The sequence below is a fragment of the Poecile atricapillus genome, chromosome 3, assembly GCF_030490865.1.
Source record: "Poecile atricapillus isolate bPoeAtr1 chromosome 3, bPoeAtr1.hap1, whole genome shotgun sequence".
Classification (NCBI taxonomy): domain Eukaryota; kingdom Metazoa; phylum Chordata; class Aves; order Passeriformes; family Paridae; genus Poecile; species Poecile atricapillus.
The window spans coordinates 105,651,865-105,671,613 of NC_081251.1; the positions used below are offsets into that span (position 1 = coordinate 105,651,865).

At 39.4% G+C, this 19,749-nt stretch overlaps 1 protein-coding gene across 4 annotated transcripts in view; it reads left to right on the forward strand.

Annotated features, from left to right (window-relative positions):
• SOS1 (SOS Ras/Rac guanine nucleotide exchange factor 1) overlaps positions 1-19,749 on the forward strand; it is a 43,439-nt gene that overhangs the window by 282 nt on the left and 23,408 nt on the right. For 2 of the 4 annotated variants that reach the window (XM_058834579.1, XM_058834576.1), the window contains exons 2-8: positions 8,568-8,693; positions 10,905-11,036; positions 11,591-11,755; positions 13,123-13,332; positions 13,771-13,914; positions 15,654-15,764; positions 15,874-15,972. In XM_058834579.1, coding sequence (XP_058690562.1) covers positions 8,568-8,693; positions 10,905-11,036; positions 11,591-11,755; positions 13,123-13,332; positions 13,771-13,914; positions 15,654-15,764; positions 15,874-15,972 — 987 coding nt within the window. Of the gene's footprint in view, positions 1-38; positions 1,253-2,576; positions 3,842-8,567; positions 8,694-10,904; positions 11,037-11,590; positions 11,756-13,122; positions 13,333-13,770; positions 13,915-15,653; positions 15,765-15,873; positions 15,973-19,749 lie in introns of those variants that run through there. The other 2 variants (XM_058834577.1, XM_058834578.1) reach the window with 2 other exon arrangements.

Here is a 19,749-nt window from a genome sequence, read left to right on the forward strand (position 1 = left end):
CCGCAGCGCAGGCGGCTCCTCGGTGGGTGCCCCGGCGCGGACGGGCCCGGCAGCCGCTCTGGGGCGATGCTCTGACAGACGGAGCCGTGTAGATAAAAAGTGTGTGATGGACACGCGAGTCCTGTCCCCTCTCGGCCCGCAGGGACGCAGGTGGTGCTGCTGCGGGTTTCTCCCGGTCTTCCTTGGCGACACAACTGGGAATAGGGGGGAATTGTTGTGAGCAGCTCCTGAGAGAATTTTGGTTAATTAGTGTTCGTGTCTAATGGCTTTTAGTTAACCTTCTCTTAGTTTAAATACCTTTTTGCTGAGAAGGCTTAATCAGGACAAACGAGCAAGTCTTGCTCCCTCAGGATGGTGAGGCTTGTGCCTGTGGCGTGGAAAGAATTTATTCGGAAGAGAGGAGAAAATGGTGAGGGCTTCTCTTCCACTTTTGCAGCCTGAACCCAGAAAGTAGAAGGCTTAAGAAACAGCTTTTCTGACACTGTTACTTGAACTGGCTTCAGATTGCAGAACTTCATGTGGTTTAGTCGTGCACAGCACCACTTTCTGAATTACTGTCTAGTCACAGCGATTAACTGTAACTTTTGCCTGAAAGGCTCCTTCCTTGGGGTGGTTGAGAGGTCTCAGGTGCTGCAGTTATACACATGCAGTATTTCTTCCTAATTTCCTCATGCAGTATACTGCCTCTCTTCTCTGGGCATGCTCTTTGAGGTCTCCAGCACTGTGTGGCTTTGTCCAGTTCTTGGAAGTCTTTTTGCTTGTCTCATCCGTAGCACGTGTTGTTAATGTCTTATCCCTGGATAGTTGCTTCCTTGAAACTTCAGCACTAACTAACTACACGACTGACTCATGGTGCTTGTGAGCACTTGGACACCCATCCAACTGAAGCCTGCTTGGAAACTGGAGCTACCCAAGGTCCCAGCCATAGAGAACTTGCTCCTTTGGAGGATGGTTTATTCCATGGTGGAGCAAATGTTTATCAGATTTGAAAGAAATCTCAGTGCTGACAACTGGAGTACACAGAGTGAGGATTCAAAGCGAGCAAGCGTTAAAACTTTGGAATTACTTGTGACATCTGAAGCGCCAGATTTCTTCCCACTGGACAAGCCATTCGTGAAGTCACCCTGCATTAAAGATGCTTCCTGAAGGAGCTGGATGAATTATGCAGTGAGAAAAGGAATTCCAGAATCTAAGGTCAGCAGAGAAGGCCAGTGAGGACAAGCTACCATGGATGATGAGCTGGCCCTGCAAGGTACAGTTGTCTTGGTTTTGTTGTCCTCTGCTCTGTTTCTCTTTGTGGGTACAGGCTGACAGGAGTCAGGTGGAGTGGGTTCCAAAGGCTTCACACTGAAACTTGTAACTGTCTGGCAGATGTTGGCTCTTTTGACCTCAGCTTTTCATGAGATCACCACCTGTTTCCTACCTTCTCTCAGGCTGTTGCTGTGAAGATGGAAATAATCTGTCCAGATTATTACCAGCTTTACTGAAGAGCCAAATACTTGAGTTACAGGAAAACTAAATGGCAGATGAAAATGTTAAATTATTACTTTATTGGCTTCTTCATTAATGGACAAACTGTGTCATGTATTTTCCTAATGTGATAGAGCTACAGATAGTTTTGAGTAGGGTGTTTTGCCCTGATAAAGGCCCCTAAAGTAATGAACCAGTCACGGGTGGCAGGTAAACCCATGAACTTGCCTTGATAATCAAGGCAGGTGCAACACTGCAGCATTTCAGTCAGTGACCCCCTGGGTAGCTCACCATCTCTGAGCTGCACCTACAAGCCAGCACATGGGACTGGTAAATTGGAGAGGGTGGCAGCATTTCCCAGTGGGATCAAAGGGCAGGACTGTCCTGGAGGGAAACTGGTGCCCTGTGACTTTGCTGAACTGCCAGAGCATTGCTGTCTCAGTAGGAGTCAGATTTTTGGAAGCTCATGTATATCCCATTGTTGCTAGAGGAGAACTTTTCATTTACTTCTCCCTTAGCTGACCAGATGCTGGCACTCATTCTTGGGTAGTAACAGCAGCTGAACTTCACCTGAAACCAGGTGGTTGTAGAGGCAGAATTGTGATGATTTCCTGCACAGCTGGATATTAGACTTAATAGTTTGTGGAGACCTGTGTTGAATTAAGAGGTCCATTGGGGAGAGTGGCATTTAAGTTAAGGTTGTAAGAGCACATATACCAGGATATGGAGTGTTTGCAGCTCTTGGGGAAAGCTGCCACACGTAGATTGAATCATTAAAATGCCATTGCCCTTTTGTAACTGTGAGTTGGCTTCTAATGCAGAGCTCAAACTACAGCCTCAGGATTGCTTTCTTAAAGAATGGGTGTTGTTGAATCATTGCAAATAGCTTTCTTTTTCCCAGAGGATGATTTTGATTCTATTTTTTATCAAGCAGAAAACCCAAGAATATAGAGTAAGAATAAATCTCTTCCTACATCAGGCAATTCTTAGGAGACCATGCCTTGTGTTTCATTAGATATGAACCTTAGCAGAGCCGCATTTGCAAAGAGCAGCTCTTGTACCATGGAGATCTTAATGTAATCCCTTTTCTTCTGATTCTTCTTCAGATGCTGTCAAGATAGACTCCAGTGCACTCAATTAGGAAGAAAATGATGTCAACTGAGATTCTTCTCTGCCTGGTCACAGTTATTTTGAAGCTGCAAAAGAGGACTGTTGCAGGGATCTTTGTTTGCTGGCGAAAGGCAGTAATTATGGTGATGAGGTACAAGAAAAGGGAGGAAGAAAGAATAATAACAGGTGTCTGAAATTGTACTTGCAAGGATGGACAGAAGGTGAGATGCTGGGAGATGCTGAAGATGAAGGATTCAAGACATTTGAAACACCAGAGGTCTCGGGTACCTGGAGACAGAGATACACAGCTTTTAGTGCACCTTGGAAAACAGACTCAGGAGTGACACCTGCCATGGGATGCCTCTTCCAGCACTGGTATTCCTCTGCTGGTGAATTTACACACTGTACTCTGGTCATAACCTTTTGGATAGTTTTTCTTGAGCACCATTCCTTATGGCTTCATCTCTCTGGTATAACTTGTTCATGGAGTCAGAATTTCTGTGTATGATGCACTTGATCACTGATCCATTGGTTTTTGCAGTAGGGAAGCATGTCATCCCTACTGATGGATACCTTAAACCATTTGATGATGGAGAAAAACAAAGGAATGTTCTGCTCTTTGCATCCCTCCAGTTGTTTTGAATCATTTGAGCAGTTAACCAGGGGTACTTCTGGAATTTGTTGTGGTCAGAATGATTGGACTGGTGTGGCTTGGCAGCTGAAGGGATTTGCTTCCTCGGTTAAAGAAACTGTTGCAGACAGTGTGCTTCCAGGGACTCCATGTGTCGTCTGGTCAGTCTTCTGGATCTTTCATGGAGCAAAAGACATGGGAAAAGCTGCTTCAGTCGCTGCAGAGTTCTCAGGAGGCTGTTGCTGGCAAAAATATTTTAACCTGATGTTTAATTACCTGGCTCTTCAAATTGGTGACAAACCAGTTGCCATTTGCTACTCAGAATGGCACTTCCTACTCTTAGCATTGCTTCACACAAGATGTAGAGCTTTCTTAATTTCTAATCACTTTGGGTCCTCTGTTCTTCTGATGGCTGTGGAGGATAAAACTAAGAACCTCCTACAGTTCAAGTCTTTACTGCATTATTTTTTTCACCTGCCCAGTGGAGCAGTGTAAAACTGCTGCCCTTCTGAGACATCAGCTGAAGCGCTAGCAAAAATCTGAGTCCTGCATCCTTGGTGAATTGTTTCTGAAGAGTGCATCCAAGACATTTATATTTGATTTAATTTACTTTATTTTTAATTGATTGAGGTAAGAAAACATGGTCAGGGTTACCAAATATCAGCAGAGATGTACAAGAATAGAAGAAAAAGCTTTTTAAGGAGTGCTGACTGTATAAGAACACTCATCCATGCAAGGTGTACATAAAGTACTTTGTCCTGGAGTGTTTAGTGATAAGCTTGTGGTTTTTTAGTCATTGAGGGAAAATAAAGGATGTGTTGAGCAAAAATAAGTTACAGCATTAGTGAAGATTTTCAAAGGTGCTGAATTGAAGAAAATTCTTTCCAGAACAATCTCTGTTGCCAAATTTATTTCTGTGGTGGATTATTTCTACTAATAATCCATTTCCGAAGGTTTAGAAAATTTTCAGTTTAGAAAACTACTTACAGTCAGTAAATTTTTATCTTCTCTGATAATGCTTTGGAGGGTGGCTTGGCATGTTGTCTCATAACAAAACTCCTTCCATGATCCATGATGTGGTAAATACTATGCTTTTTTCCCCTTTAGATCCTTTTTTGCAAGCCCTTCAGCTGCCACCAGGGCAGACTGGCAGCACAGCCCATGCTCAGCAGTGAAGTACAGTTGTTCTTTAGCAGAAGTTGTTTTTTGGTTCATAATGTGACTTTTTGCCAGAATCCCACTATAGGGGTCATCTTGCCCAGTTATGAAAAAAAAAATATCTGTAACCCACAGTTGATGCTTCATTTTTATTTCAGTTTGTTATGTAGCTTTAGAATTGTTTCTTTTAGAATTCCTTTAGAATGGTTTCCTTTTTTATGCTGTTTTCTGAAGCTGATGGAGTTTCTGCTGCTCCTGATGGGCTCAGCTCAGGTATTGTTCTCTGAAGCTGCAGGATTTGTCTGGTGTGTTCTGTACGTAACAGAACAACTGTGAACCTGATTGTGTTGATTGTTAATGATTATTTGGGAGCATAAAGCTGGTGTTTATGTATTGTGAAGTTGCTTTAAGAAGTCTCTGTATCCAGATTTTTTTCATTTTTCAGCTTACAAGCAATCTGCTAGGCTTTTTCTCACAGCCACTGAGGAAGAGGTGACAGAAGACTGTTGCTGAGGATATAACTCTCAGTATTACTCAGATTGTTAAATTCAGTGTGTCTTCCTTTCTTTTCTATTATCAAACACCTCTTTCTAATGCAGAACAAGCTGTTGAGTGTCACTCTAGACTGGAGTTTGGGTCATCTTGTGACCAGCCTAGGATTTGTTGTGTTGGACCTGTTGGGAGACCAAGCCTCTGTCTATCCTGAAGCTGTTCGATCTGCAGTCCTTTAAATGAAATGTTTCTCAGGGTTTGGTTTAAAGTTCCTACTGCTTCCCATGAGGCTTATGGGAATATTTATATTCTAATTTATTATGGAGAGTTTGAAAACAAATGGTTTAAGAAGACTTTATATAAAATAAGCTGTTATGGGTTATAAAGTAAAGATCAGCTAAATTTGTATTGTACATTAATCACTTCCTTCTTTGTTGTTGGTCTCACTGACTTTTTCTGCCAGTTTAGATTTATGGCTGCCTAATTTTTAAGGTCTTGCTCTTCCTGATAGAAATTCTTTGCTTTTGTGGATTTTAAGGGAAGAAGACAAAAAAAGGCACAGGGGAAAAATACCCAAGTGTTCATATTGTAGGATTTTCTTTTAGTGTTATAATTTTATTTTTTTTTAAGCAGGCACTGTTTGTCTGCTCATGTTAAACAGATCCTGAAAAGCTGTTCAAGAAATACTGGCTCTGCTTATCTTTAAATAAAGAAATCTCTGGTCATTTCTCTTTTGAGAATTAGGAAAGATTGAGAAGATTGGATACTCAAAAAAGTGAATACATGAGTTGAGTGAAAACAGGTATGGTGGCAGGGATTTGTAGCTGATGTAGCTTGTATTTGCCCTTTGGAATTTGTTGGGGTATTTTGAAGATTTGAAGCTTCTTTTAAAAGTTTTTAAACTGCTTTTTTAGTAATTTCCCTTCTCATAAGATAGACATTTTATTGTGTGTGTAGGAGGGAAGGGAATGGTTCTGTCATTATTTAAGGGAGAGGTTAAATGTTTAGATAAGAATCTGATCTAAACATCACAACACTTCAGAAGTTGTTAGTCTGTTTTTATCATGCGTTTTGTTAAGTAGAATTGACAGATCAGGTGGGATTCAAGCCATACTCACCCTTTTCAAGGGTGATAAGGCAGGGTGGCCCAGGTTTTTTAATTTAAAATCTGAGATGATTTTATGAGAAAGATGGAAAGCCCCTGGTAATTCGATCTTCTCTTTTTTTTTTAAACTAATCATGTGATGGTTTATGCTAACAGATGTTCCCATTTCTTGTCTTCTCTTACTAAATCTTGCATCTTACCCAGCCTTGCATCATGTCTTAGATAATGGACTTGGGAGTTGCACTGAGTACCCTCAAATAACATTCTGTCATTCTCAGTTTGAGCTTTTGGGTACTACAGTAGTGCAGATACTGAAATTACACTTTTCTGTGATAATTGGGCACTGAACTATGCTGTTCTTTTCCTTGTCAGTCTGGTTGTTTTCTTTCCTTCACTTGTATGACTTTGAACCCTAACTGATACTAAGTGTCACGTAGCAATGAAGGCTATTTACCATCTACCTAATATAGATAAGCTGTGCTGGCAAGCCAATGGCAACTCATGATGTTTTCTTCTGCCAAGGTGGATGTTCTGTTAAAGTGGAGCTGGGCAGTGGCCTTGGAGAAGGATGGTGTCACTGTTCCCAGACAGAAATGCTTAGGGAAAATGTCTGAAACTTTTATCTCCTGAACTCAGAGTAGGTTATCATTGTTGACTCTGTTTTGGCTGACGGTGGATAATGTTTCAGGTTATGGCCTGATGTGGTATTTTTGTTTGTTTGTTCTTATTCTTATAGGCTCTGTGTTACAGACGAAAGGAGTTGTAATGAGGTTATTAAAGTCTGGTCTGTTTTCTAAGTAAAGGAGAAAATAGAGCTGCTCTTCATCCCTCCAGTTCATCATGCTCTGTATTTTTACTGTTGAATTGACTTGGTAATTTAACACTTCTTGAAATACAAAGTGCTGGAGTATAATATAGGGAGACTGTAATACAAATTTGTTCAGTTCTGCTTTAAAAACAGCACACATTAAAGGCAGCATCTTACAGACGGCTCAGATCAGCTCTGCTCTTTAAGAGAACGCTTTGGCAAGTCTGTAATTTCTGGTGTTAAGGTGTTCCAAGCTGGTACAGTATTTCAGATGTCAGTGTTTGAATTGTAAATAATGTTTGGGACTGCCTGGCATGCTGTTATTCATGTAGCTCCACAAACACACTCTAGCTGTGCATAGCGAAGTTCTTAGGAAAAGTGAAACTGTTGGCATAATCAAAATAGTTGTGTTAGCTAGTCAAATGGAGAGAAGTTCTTGTGTTCTATTTTTGCCAGACTACTTTTAAGTTATAAAAGCAGTGACTTCTGGAGGTGTTTTTTAAGACCTGCTGAATAAGGGTGTGCAATCTGCAAGAAGCCAAACGCGTGATCCAGCGTATTTGAATCTCAACAGCAGTTAAGTGAGCACCAGGACTATGCCCAGACATGAAGCTTTCAGACTAATGAGTGCCTTAGCAAGCAGGTGGATTTCTGTTTGAGGCTGTTGTGTGTTTGAACTTCATAACATTTAGTTCTTGCTATGACTGCAAACAGGAATTAAGACTCAGGTGTGAAATTAAATAATTATGGCAGCATTATTTGAATATAGACATGGGTTTAACATTTGGATGAAGCAGATTATTGGGTTTTGCTTCAGCCTTAGTGTTAGTGGCTGAGAGAACTGAAGGCATTTTGAGCTGTGTGCAGAGAAACAGTAAAATGATGAAATTGGGTCTTGACAGATGCATTGCGAAAGTCAGCAGTCAGCTTGCTCTGGCATAATATTTGCCATCGGTGTAGGACTGAGATTAAACTGTCTGTTTAGGCTCTGAAGCACTGAGCTTTGTGTACTTGAAATTTAGATGGTTAAAACTTATGTGCTAATTTGTGAACTACAGAAGTGCAAAGGAAAGGTATACCTCAGGTTAAATGGAAGGAGCAGGAGGGATTGTTCCTTGTTGAATTTGCACCAGTAAGAAATTCGACACACTTAGGACACACAAGTAAACATATTGGGACCAAATTTTCAGAATCTCTCAGCTGCCAATTAATGCCACGACAACACTTTTTTGAAGTGTTTTTTTTTTACTGTAGAGGCTGGCGTATTCTTAAAAAAACACTATGGGAAGAAACTTCTAAGCTAATCTTCTGAGTGCTAACTGACAATGGATTAAATAATTTGAAATAATAAATGCTGCTGAAATTGTTGTTTCTGTAGTGTGCTCTGTGAAAAATGTTCTGTGTTTTATTATCGTAGATTGTGTCAAAGGGGGAAAACCCCTACTGCTGAAACCTGTAAAAACAGTGGTTAAAGAGCTAGTGGAGAGAGATAAGTATATGTGAGGGCTTTAAATTTTTCCTAATTGCACTGCTAAGCACAGTTATTAATTAACCATTTTCTTGACATTAAATACAGTTTATAGTGATTTAAGTACATAAAGCATTTGAGATTTATATTTCTGTCAGGTGTGAATGTTTCACTCAGGTTTGTCTAATGGACCTTAACAGAGCTACATTTTTGTACTTTTCTGGGCTGTTTGGTTTGGGCTTTGTTATCTTTTTTTTTCTGCAAGTTAAACATGTGGCTTGAAGAAGAACAAAACTCAAATCTTGAATTCTTCTCTTTCCTGTAGGTTCAGGTGCAAGTCCATCCTAAACTTTCCTCTACTGAAGATGCATTGCAGTATGTGGAGGAGTTAATTCTTCAGTTGTTAAATATGTTGTGTCAAGCTCAACCAAGAAGTTTTCTGGATGTAGAGGTATAGAGGACACTTATTACAATGTTATTAGAAATTATTTGAACTGTTACATGAAAGCTGCTGTATTAATGGTTTAACAATGCAAAAAGGAAAGCAGTAATTATGTATCTTTATGTAGCAGAGCCTTCTGCATAAAGCCTACGGAGTTCCCTAATAGCTCATTTTCCTATCAATTTAATTTGTTGTTCAATGCACAGCAAAACTATCTGTGAGCTGTATTACTTTTTAATAGCTGCTGAATGTAAATTTCGTATATAAAGCTGACTTGTTCCTTTCAAAAGACCTTTTTCCCCCTCACTGATACTGCATGCAAATTACAGCTGCTTAGTCTGAGGCTCTGTGCTGCTTTCTCAGCATGGTAATTTGGGCTGATATACCCCCTGCTGTCCCAGAAATTAAAGCAAAAATAGTTCAGTCACTTTTTCAGAAGAGTTTAGGAACACTTTTTTCCTCTGTACAGAGGCTTCATCTCTTCCCATTGCCTTTTCAAAGACCTACTGCCTCTGCTGCTCAGCAGAGCAGCTTAATGTTTAAGGAGAGAGGTTGAGCTGAAGAGTTTTTCCATCAGAGGAACAAATCAGTGAAGCTGTATCACTCAGACTTCTGTCCATGAGTATCTTGGTAGCACTTGGTGCTTAACCATGGTTTGAAGACTTTGGTGCCAAGCTGCAGACTCTGTGTGCTGTGTGCCAGTTGGTTTCCAGTGCTTGGGGCCAGGGCCTGTGCCAAATGACTTCCTCACCTTCTGAAGAAGGTGGACTAATGGCAAATAAAACCTCACAAACAAACAAACAAACTCTAAAAATGTGGCTGTCTTTAGAGCTCAAGACTGATGAATTTCATACTTCTTCCCTTTTAAACACTGACACCTCCAGTGGTGTTCCAGTATCCCCTTTAATGGGTGACCTGTTTTGCAGCATCATTCTGGTCTGGCAGCTCGAGACACAAGAGCTTTGAGGAAGGTTGTTTAGTGCTGTTTTAAACAACACTGACAAAAAACTCGAACAACACTGAGAAAAAACTTGACACAAAGTGTTGTATTATGAATCTGTGAAGACAGGAGAAATGCAAAAAGTAGAGATGATCAAGCAACCACCATTTACCCCCTTGGTGTTCATGCACAATGATGCTATTTTTAATTATATGATCAAACACGTTTGTTTTTCCGCTGGGACACCTTCATTGTTCAGTCAACAGACTAGGAGTGTGAACTGGTATTAGATAGTGCATCAGACTTTTTTTTTGGTAGGACCTCTGCTTTCTGTTTGCCAAAGTGTTATGAGGGGAAAACAAAGCCTGCACTTTGAAAAGTTGGGTATTACCGTTATAGAATAGTATTCTGTCACTTTGTTGTTGTTAGAAAGTTTTAGTTTGTGTACTTTTTTCTGTACCAGCTCTCTGTAAGTGGTCATTAACTTCATCTTCCTCATTTCATGGTTACTCAAACAGGAGCTATATTTACATAAGTGAGCACTTGCAACTGAAACAGTCAGTGGGAACTGTGGTCTGAAAAAATAAAATGGGAAGTGATGTGAGAAAATAAATTTCTGGCATCTGTGAATACTAGGGCTGCAAAAACATGGCAAAGCTTTTGAACCTCCAGAGATCTGTGTGTTGTTAAATGCATGGGAGTGTGCAGGTGTCCTCAGGCACTGCTGGAAGGAGTAAATAAACTGGGCCATGTCTGGTCCAGTTTATTGCCTGAAACTGGTTTAGAATATGTGGGTGCTGTTGGACTTTTTCTTCTGCTGTTATGTTTTCTGGCATCATCAGAGCATTTTGCATGTGTACAGACTGGACCATGTGCTGAGCAGTAAAAGTGAAACAGAAAGCCTGTTATCATTTCATTCAGTGTCCATCCTGTACAGGGAATAAAGTGCTAGGAGAAAATGTAGTCAGGTATTTAAGTGCTGAATTACCAGGAGTGTGCACAAGGGGAGCAAACTGTGCCTTCAGTTGCAGCTTAATTCTTAAATTTTGAGCACTAGGTAATTCTAGATAATGATATGTGAAACAGCTGTATGAATGTAATGAGCAGTGTGTCCCAAAATTATAGCATTTACACATCTAGTATAAGCTTTTATAGTTGAAGTACAAATACTAGCAACCATTTCTTGGTTAAGTAATAGAGAGCAGTTTGATAACACAGTGACATTGCTGAGATCATTCAGATGGTGCATTTACCCCTTGGTCATGTTTTCTTGTCTTAAGGATCGTGTTCAAAAAAGTTTCCCCCATCCTATTGATAAGTGGGCAATAGCTGATGCCCAGTCTGCTATTGAGAAGAGGAAACGAAGGAATCCGTTATCTCTTCCAGTAGAAAAAATCCATCCCTTGTTAAAGGTAAGCAGTGATGGAATCTTGCCTTCAGAACACAGTTAGAGGTCAACCCCTTTGTTTCATGTAATGTCTGCCTGAACTGTGAAGTAGAAGAATGAAGAATATCTGTTTGTTGCATAGTTCTAAGTGTTCCAGTTAATGGAATATACTAATTTCTGAGTTAAAAATCACTCAGTTCTCTCTTTGATAAACAAGGCCAAGAACCCATTGTATACATTTGATTGTTTGTGTTTCATTTTCCATGACTAAGAAAACAAACAAGAAATTTGTGGAAATGGCCCTAAATGTTTAAGTGAGGTTTTTAGGACAGTTAGTTCTTAGGCTCTTGATACTTCCATATTTAATAGAGGAGAATCTCCAGTTCTTCTCTGTTTCTTCTCTAGGCCTACACACTCCTGTGTTTCTGTTCCTAAAATAGGCTGTGGATATGTGTTGAATCTTTATTGAGCAGGGTCTTAAGCGTAGTGGTTTGAGTTGTAATCTGCAGTGTCTGTTTCATCAACTGAGTAACAGTGTAATGCTTTTTTGTTTTCTTTTTTTTTTTTTCCTCTTTTCAGGAAGTTCTAGGCTACAAAATTGACCACCAAGTGTCTGTTTACATAGTAGCAGTATTAGAATACATTTCTGCAGACATTTTAAAACTGGTTGGGAATTATGTGCGGAATATAAGACATTATGAGATTACAAAACAAGATATTAAAGTAGCAATGTGTGCTGATAAGGTAAGCCCGACTCTGGTTTGTCAAGTTAACAAAAAACTAAAGCTGTAGGTAGTTTTGAGAGGACAGTATCTTTTTCTTAGTGAGTACATGGAATGTTGTACCTTCTAAAGAGAAATTAGTGTCATAAAACTAATGACACTAATGTGTAATGGAACAAAACTACCAGAAACCTAATTGGGCTTATAAAGCTCTTACTTGTGCTTATTAATGCTTAAATTTCTCTTTGTCTTGATTGCACCTGCCTAATGTCAGCAACATGTGAATACTTTAATAATGACTGTGAAGCAGCACTAACTTCAGAGTGTATTGCACGTGAAAAGTTGTGTTTCAATGGGTCAAACAAAATCCCCATCTCATTAGCATCTCAGCCCAGTCTTCCTCAGTAGTGAGACATGAGCCTGGTGAATACAGCATGGAATCTCCTGGCAGTGTGCTAGAACTGTATCTGTGAAGGAAAGTTAGAAATGGTGGGGTCTCCTTAAATACTTGGATTACTCCATGTAATTTCTACATCTAAGTGATGCTGTAATGTCCCATTTCCCAGAATTAGTTAGGCTTCATGCAAAATGTCCTGCGTTTTTCTGCTTTTATAGAGTCACTGTAATGAGTCCTGGCCCACATACCACATTTGGAAGAATGTTCAGTGATCCAGTTTTGTTGAGAACTTTAAATTATTGATTGCTTGTGTTTGGTAAATCTTGCTGGGTATGAATTGAGACCTCTGGTAGTCAGAATGTTTAGAGTTCCTGTTGTCTGTGTAATTCTGCAACAGGACTGGTTTCTGAAGCTGGTGCCCTTCCTCAGGGGTTCATTTTAACAAGAGAGCTCAGGAATTAAGGACAGAAACTGGGCCATGTACAGTCTGTGGACAGGCCAGTGTTCATTGCAGGTAGATCACAGGGTTCTGAGCATCATCATGTCTGACTTCTTGGTAAAGCTAAAGCTGAAAAGCCAAAATACACACATCTTTTAATTTCAGACAGTATCTTCAGAAACTTAGATTGTGTACTGCTGATCCAGAGTCATAGAACACAGCTAAATGCTAATTGTTTTTGTGTACTTCACCTTTTGAAATTGTAATTGATTTTAAGACCATGTTCTTGGAAAGATTCCTGGGTTGGTCTAAGTGATTTGGAGTCTTCAGAAATTGCCCTCAAATAATGACTTGCAAATTCATAGCAATGGATATTGGTTTTGTAATGCTCAGCTGATTGCAGGATGATAATATATAAATCTTATGTTCTACGTTCTAAATCTGCTGATTGGTCTGATTTCATGGCAATAATAGGTTTTCTTTATTGCTAACTCACTGGTCAGTCTTGAAAAGGGGTTCTCACTTTGTGGATTTCCCTCTCTTTGCTGCCTAGGTATTAATGGATATGTTCCATCAAGATGTAGAAGATTTAAGTGCACTAACTTTATCTGATGAAGAACCCTCCACCTCAGGGGAGCAAACCTATTATGACCTAGTGAAGTCATTTATGGCAGAAGTTCGACAATATATAAGGGAACTGAATCTCATTATCAGAGTTTTTAGAGAGCCATATGCCTCCAACTCCAAATTGTTTTCATCTCATGTAAGTATTGTACAAACCACAAGCACAAAAAGCACTGTAATATCTATAAATATAGATGGATACTTCCCAAACTTAACTGTTGTTGAGTTTAATGTATCAGTAGTAGAAAAAGCACTTTTCTTGAGTTTTGAAATGGAAATAGTAAAAGAGCATTTGCAGGTTTTGTAGGACTGTGGAAGAAACCTTCTCATTTACTTATGTTCACTTACAGGCCTGTAATTTTAAGATTGGTCACTATTCTTTGCTATGTTTCAATAATGTACATTTTATATATTTATATAAAATATTTTTAAAATACAACTTGTGATCTTACATAAATCACGGAAAAAGTGTATTACAAAATGATTGTAAAATCTTGTTCTATTTAAGGAAGTTCTTCGCTTTCACATCAGAACAGAGTAGCTTTGCACATTTGACTTTTGTTTTGTTTTGTTGCAGGATGTAGAAAATATATTTAGTCGTATATCAGACATCCATGAACTTAGTGTGAAGTTACTGGGTCATATAGAGGACACTGTTGAAATGACAGATGAAGGTAGTCCTCACCCACTAGTAGGCAGCTGTTTTGAAGATATGGCAGAGGTGAGAGAATGGGGTTGGGGATTTTGTTTTGTTTTGTTTTATTTTTTTAATATATTCATATTTTAATGCTTGCAATTAGATCTCTGTTCTAGCTGGCTTTCTTCAGTGTGAGATCTCTTCTTCCAACCTCACTCTGATGAAGGGACTATCCATTTTTTAAAGTGCTCTTATCTTTTTAGTCTCTAAATCTCAGCTTTTAGAGTGGCTGTTTAAAGTTCAGAGAGAGGAGGTAAAAAATAACAACACTGGTGAGGAGGTTCCTGTAAAACCAGAAGCTGGTCAGCCTCTCCTCAGTCCCTGAGAAGACCAGCAGATCTTCCTGGACTTCACATCCAGCCATGTGAAGGACTAGAACGTGGCTGGCAAAAGCAAACACAGATTTCCAAGCTTGACTGTTTCCAGAGTGGTGGCTCTGTCCGTGGACGAAGGGAAGAGCAGTTATTGTCTCTTACCTGAACTAAGCAGGGCCTTCAGCACAGTCTGTCATGGCATGGCTGGGATGCAGCCTGGCTGGTTGAATTGTAGAACATGGGCAGTTGGCTGAGCTGTCAGGCTTTTGAAGGATTGCTATCAGCAGCACAAAGGTCACCTGGAGGCCAATGGTTGCCAGCATTCCTCAGGGTTTGATACTGTTTAATGTCGGTATAGGTGGTGTGGAAGGAGGTTGCCTCATCTGGTGGGTAGGTGCTGGCAAATTGTAGGGGGACACACAGGAGGACAGAGCTGCTGCTTGTGGGACCTGACAGGCTGGAGAAATGGACCTCTGGGAACCTCCCAGAGTGAGTAAAGGCAAACAAGAAATTCTGCACGTGGGAGCAAACAACCCTGTGCAATGTCTCTGCTGCTGCCTGGCTGAGGAGCAGCACTGCTAGCCAGGGCAAGGAGGACCTCAGAGATAGGATGTGAAGGCTAACTAGATCCTGGGTTATGGAATGTGTAACTGGCAGTTCTGTGTAGAACTTGAGACCAAATCTGGTGTACTGTGTCTGGTTTTGGGCTTTCTGGTACTGGATAGGCAAGACGTCCTTGTAGTGAAGGTTGCCATGATGATTAAGAAGTTGAGGCCCACGATGTACAAAGAGGGTTGAGACTGCTGGGTTTGTTGATTCTTGAGAAGGCTGAAGTAGGAGATCTTACTGCTGTCTTTAGTTACATGAAGGGAAGGTGTGAGGAGGCAAATTCTTCTCAGTTGAGAACTGTGAGATGAGTGAGAGAACATGAAAATGTCAAAAAGATTAATCTTTATTTGATACTGGGGGGAGGGGGGAAATTTGGAATGAGAACAGTTGAACCTTGGAATAGGCTGCCCAGAGAGGCTTTTTTGCCTCTGTTCTTAGAGTTAGAACTCAACAGGATGAGACACCCTGAGCATTCTCAGCCAGCTTGACTGATGAGTCTGTCTTTGGCCCTGAGGTGGACACTGCTTTGAACAAAGAGTTGGACCAGTTGACTTCCAGAGGTCTTTTTTAGACTGATTTTATCTATATGAGTCTGTGCACGTAAAAGTATGGATTCTTCTCTATGGGTGTTTTGGAAAAAGTATGCAGAAAAGTGTCTCCTATGTAGGATATGTATTTTCTAAAAGAAATATGGGAGTTTAGTTGTTAAATCAGTCTTGTAAACTGATGGAATGTCTGTCCATAGCAGGGTGGTTGAAACTAGAAGATCTCTAAGGTCCCTTCCAACCCAAGCCATTCTGGGATTCTGTGATTGTAAAATTGCTCTGTATCTCTTTTTAGGAACTAGCATTTGATCCATACGAATCATATGCACAAGATATTTTGCGACCTGGGTTTCATGATCATTTTCTAAGTCAATTATCAAAGCCAGGAGCAGCATTTTATTTACAGGTAACTTGCCTTTAAGTAAGACAAGTTGTTGATATTACTATTTTAATTACTTTGTCTTGTTGCTTCGGTACATGTGTTGTTTTAAGACTGAAACTTATTTTGTTTCTAGTCAATAGGTGAAGGCTTCAAAGAAGCTGTTCAGTATGTTCTACCCCGGCTCCTCCTCGCCCCTGTTTACCACTGTCTTCATTATTTTGAACTGCTAAAAGTAAGAATGTTGCATAAATCTGATGTGTTTGGGGTTTTTTTTCATGGTTCTCAGTGTTAAGTGTGAGTTTTGTGTGCTCAGTTAGGTGTAAAATCTTTTACTAGAATGTGAATAATAAAACTGCTGTGTTGAGAGAAAAGCAGGCTGTGTGTTCTGAAGGTGGATGCTATAATTAACTGAATATCAGCTGATAAATTATTTCTGTTGAATAATCTTATCAATCTAGAAAGCAGTAGAGATCCACAGACTCCTATTATTGGAATGATTGTTTCAACAGTGCTAGGAGATGATGGCACATGGCTGTATTACAGAAAATGTCCAAGCCTTTCTCAAGTTGTTACTTTGTAAACTGGAAATCACAGCAAGAGTCCCCTTCAGACTTCATTATATTTTAATAAAAGCTTCAGTGTTCTTGGGGTGCACATCCCATGGGATTGTAAAGGTGATATCTTTCCTTCAAAGGGAAGGCTTGGTTAATATTTATACTTGGCCTATTTGTAGTTAGACCTTACATTGATAGGGTAACAATAGCATACACATTTAATAGCTGCAGAATGTTTTTTCTGGGTCACTTATCAGTATGGCATAATGATCTTTAAGGAGTGTAAAGCATTTTGAGGAACACTTTCCAGTAAGGTCTTCTTTTGTGCTTAATGGAAATTCATAAGGCAAACAGTATTCCAAACAACGATTTATGGAAATTTGGATTAGAAGTAAAAACAAAACAAAAAAAAAAAAAAAACAAAAACCAAAACAATATTTAAGAAATCAGTTGTGTTTCCCTGAATGTTTGGTTGGTTGTCTTTGGATAAGCCAGTAGTTCATCTTTAATCCTAAGTGTCTACAGCTGTAACTCCATTTTTACTGATTTAGATCTACACGTACACCTTTGGCACGTAGCGCATCTTGTATAACATGCTTCTTGAAAAAATTTGGGATGTGTTCTTGATCTGTTTGTCTCATTCATGGGTTTGGTCAGACTTCAGACATCTCTAAAATATTAAGCATTTCCTTTCATGGCAGTCCATTGGAAGGGAGGTTTGACACAGCTTGTTTGCATTTTGTATGATAAGGACCTGCACAGACATAAGGTTTCTCTGCTCACGCTGTTATCACACAGTCTCAAAATGCAGTACTGAAGGCTTTGCATACTTCCATGTGAACATGGCACTGTATTACCTAATGGACAAAGCATGAAGGATTAATCTTGTCTGACACCCAGCCATCCTGCTTTGCTTCTTGCCACTGGCAGTTTTAGGGGGGAAAGGAGAGCATGTGTGTCTATGCACAGGGAGCAGCCCGTGTTCTCCTTTTTTAGGGCAGACTGGAGTCTAAGCTGACTTTCCCCCACCAAAGTTTATCAGTCTTTTTGCAATCCATAACCTGTGCTTTCTTTTCACATTCATGCTCTACACACACAAACACACAGAACTCCTCTACCCTGTGTCAGTGTGATATTGTTGGGCTGGATTTTATTCTGTATCTGATAATAACCTCCTGGGTTTCTTCCCACCGTGCTGCTCATGTCACGTTTTAGTGGGACACCTGTCACTGTGGTCTGTCAGCACACACATATTATGTACACACAATAGGCAGTGATGGATAATAGGTGCACATGAAGAGAGAAATGTCATCTCTGGTGACAGCATCTTCAGCTGTCTATGAGTACATCAGTGTGCATTCAGCATATGAATCCCCGCCTCAAGTAGTCTTTGCTAGCAGTAACATTTTCTTCCTCATATCTGGAATCTTTGAACAGATTCCAGCTTGATTTTTATCTGCTACAGAAGGATATTGGTGCAATTATTTAGCCATATCGTCCTGACAGTTCTACTGATACAAGGTTGTATTGAATTCTCTTTTATGGTTAAGAGGCCTGATTTAGTGATTGCAGGCATGGCTATAATAATCAAGTTAAAAATGCTATGAAAATGGACCTCTGGTTATGAGGAGACATAATGTTGGCAAAGTAGCATATGGAAAAAAAATTTGAATTTCTCTTGAATATTGATATACTTAAGGATAGAGAGGTTAGCGTTTATCTTTGAGCTGTGTTGTACAACGTTGCATATTTTGAAGTAATCTATTTAAAATGCATTTCAATTACCTTCTAACTATGCAGACTACCAAAAAAAATTAAATTTCTATTCACTAAAGGTTAGCCTATTTAGAAACTAAAGCCCTCCTGAAGTTGGACAGGGCACCAGGAATGCACAAGTGCATATTCTATTTTTAGCTGAATCTTCTTGCTGTTACATTGTTGGGTAATTAGCATAGGACTAAAAGCTGTGTTTTCCTTCAGCCAACCTGAATGTCATTAAACTTTTATACAGGAATTATATAAAATAAAAGCTTTGTGTGAAACTGCACTTTTCTGCAGATGTGCAGATAAGAAATGAGCTTTTCTAAATCATAGAATCATAACTATCAGCTTTAGTAATTGAAGAAAGAGGTTTTCAAGACCTTTGAATTGATTGGGCACTGTTTCAAATGCTGCACATTTGTATGCATGTATGATACTCTTTCATTGGGTGAATAGATTACTTTAAAGTTCTTTTTTTCCCCGAGTAGAAATGCTGCAAAGCATATGTAAACTTTGCTTAAATAAAACAGTATGTTCTGGGAAACAGGAGAACTTGATAGGGATTCTGTGTGCTTGGGATTTTTTTAAGCCAAGTGCAGATTTGAATCCTATGACTTAGGAATGGTAACCTATTGTCTCTTTACTAATATATTTTAATTGGAATTTTATCTATAATGCACTAAAAATCTCAGGATGCTCTCATGTCACAGCAGCATCTATTATGTTCTATTAATTTTTTTTCAAACTTTGTTCTTAGATGATAAGTAACTTTTTAGGTTTTACTGACTGGCAATTCAGCTCAAGTAGAAATACTCCTCAGTTGAACCTTTTTGTCTTCCTCTTTCACCATGCTAATGATAAAAATAATAATTCTGGTTTGGCAAGGTCTTTCAAGATGATAACCTCTCCTTTTCCCAACCTGTTGGTATTAAATTTGTTACGTGTTGCTGAAGAAGAAGGCACAAGGTAGTAAAATGTTAGTTTAGGTCTAGAGTATCTTGATCTTGATCCCTTAAGTTTCTTGGTGGTTGTTTTATTGGCAGCACATCCCAAAATATTTTGGGCTTTGACTTCACTTTGATTCTCAGCCTTGGTTCACCCAGTGTCTTGTTCCAGAGTGTAACAAATCGAGGGAATTTGGTTTGCAATCCCATCTGTAAGTGGTGTAACCCAGCCCAGGGTGGAGAATCAAAGTGTTAATTAGTTGAACTTTGTCAGTCTGCAAAGGTTTTACAATATCTGCAATTGTGGATCATCGTCTCACAGCACTGTCTGGACTGCTTGTCTTCAGTACTAGCACTGTGATTAACAGGTTCTGTTGCTTTAGTCAATTTGCAAAATATCCTTTAATTACTGTTGAAACCAGTGAATCATGGATTTGAACAAGCTGTGAATTTTTTAAAGAAAATATTCACTTAATATCACTTTTTCTTCAGTTCTTCTTTCCAAAGACAGTAACTTGTATGCACAATGCTGTTTGAAATAAAATAAAAAGCAGAAATATTACTGTTTTACATATCTTTGTGTATGCAACTGCAGATGTGGATTACTTATATCTACTGGAGATCATATGCAGTTCTAGGTCTCTGTGACAGATGAATGTCTGTGTTAAAGAACGTGTAGTTTGACCAAACTTGCCAGTGTGTGAGTAAGACTACACAGTGTAATGGGTGTTTCTTAGGACAAAAAGCTGG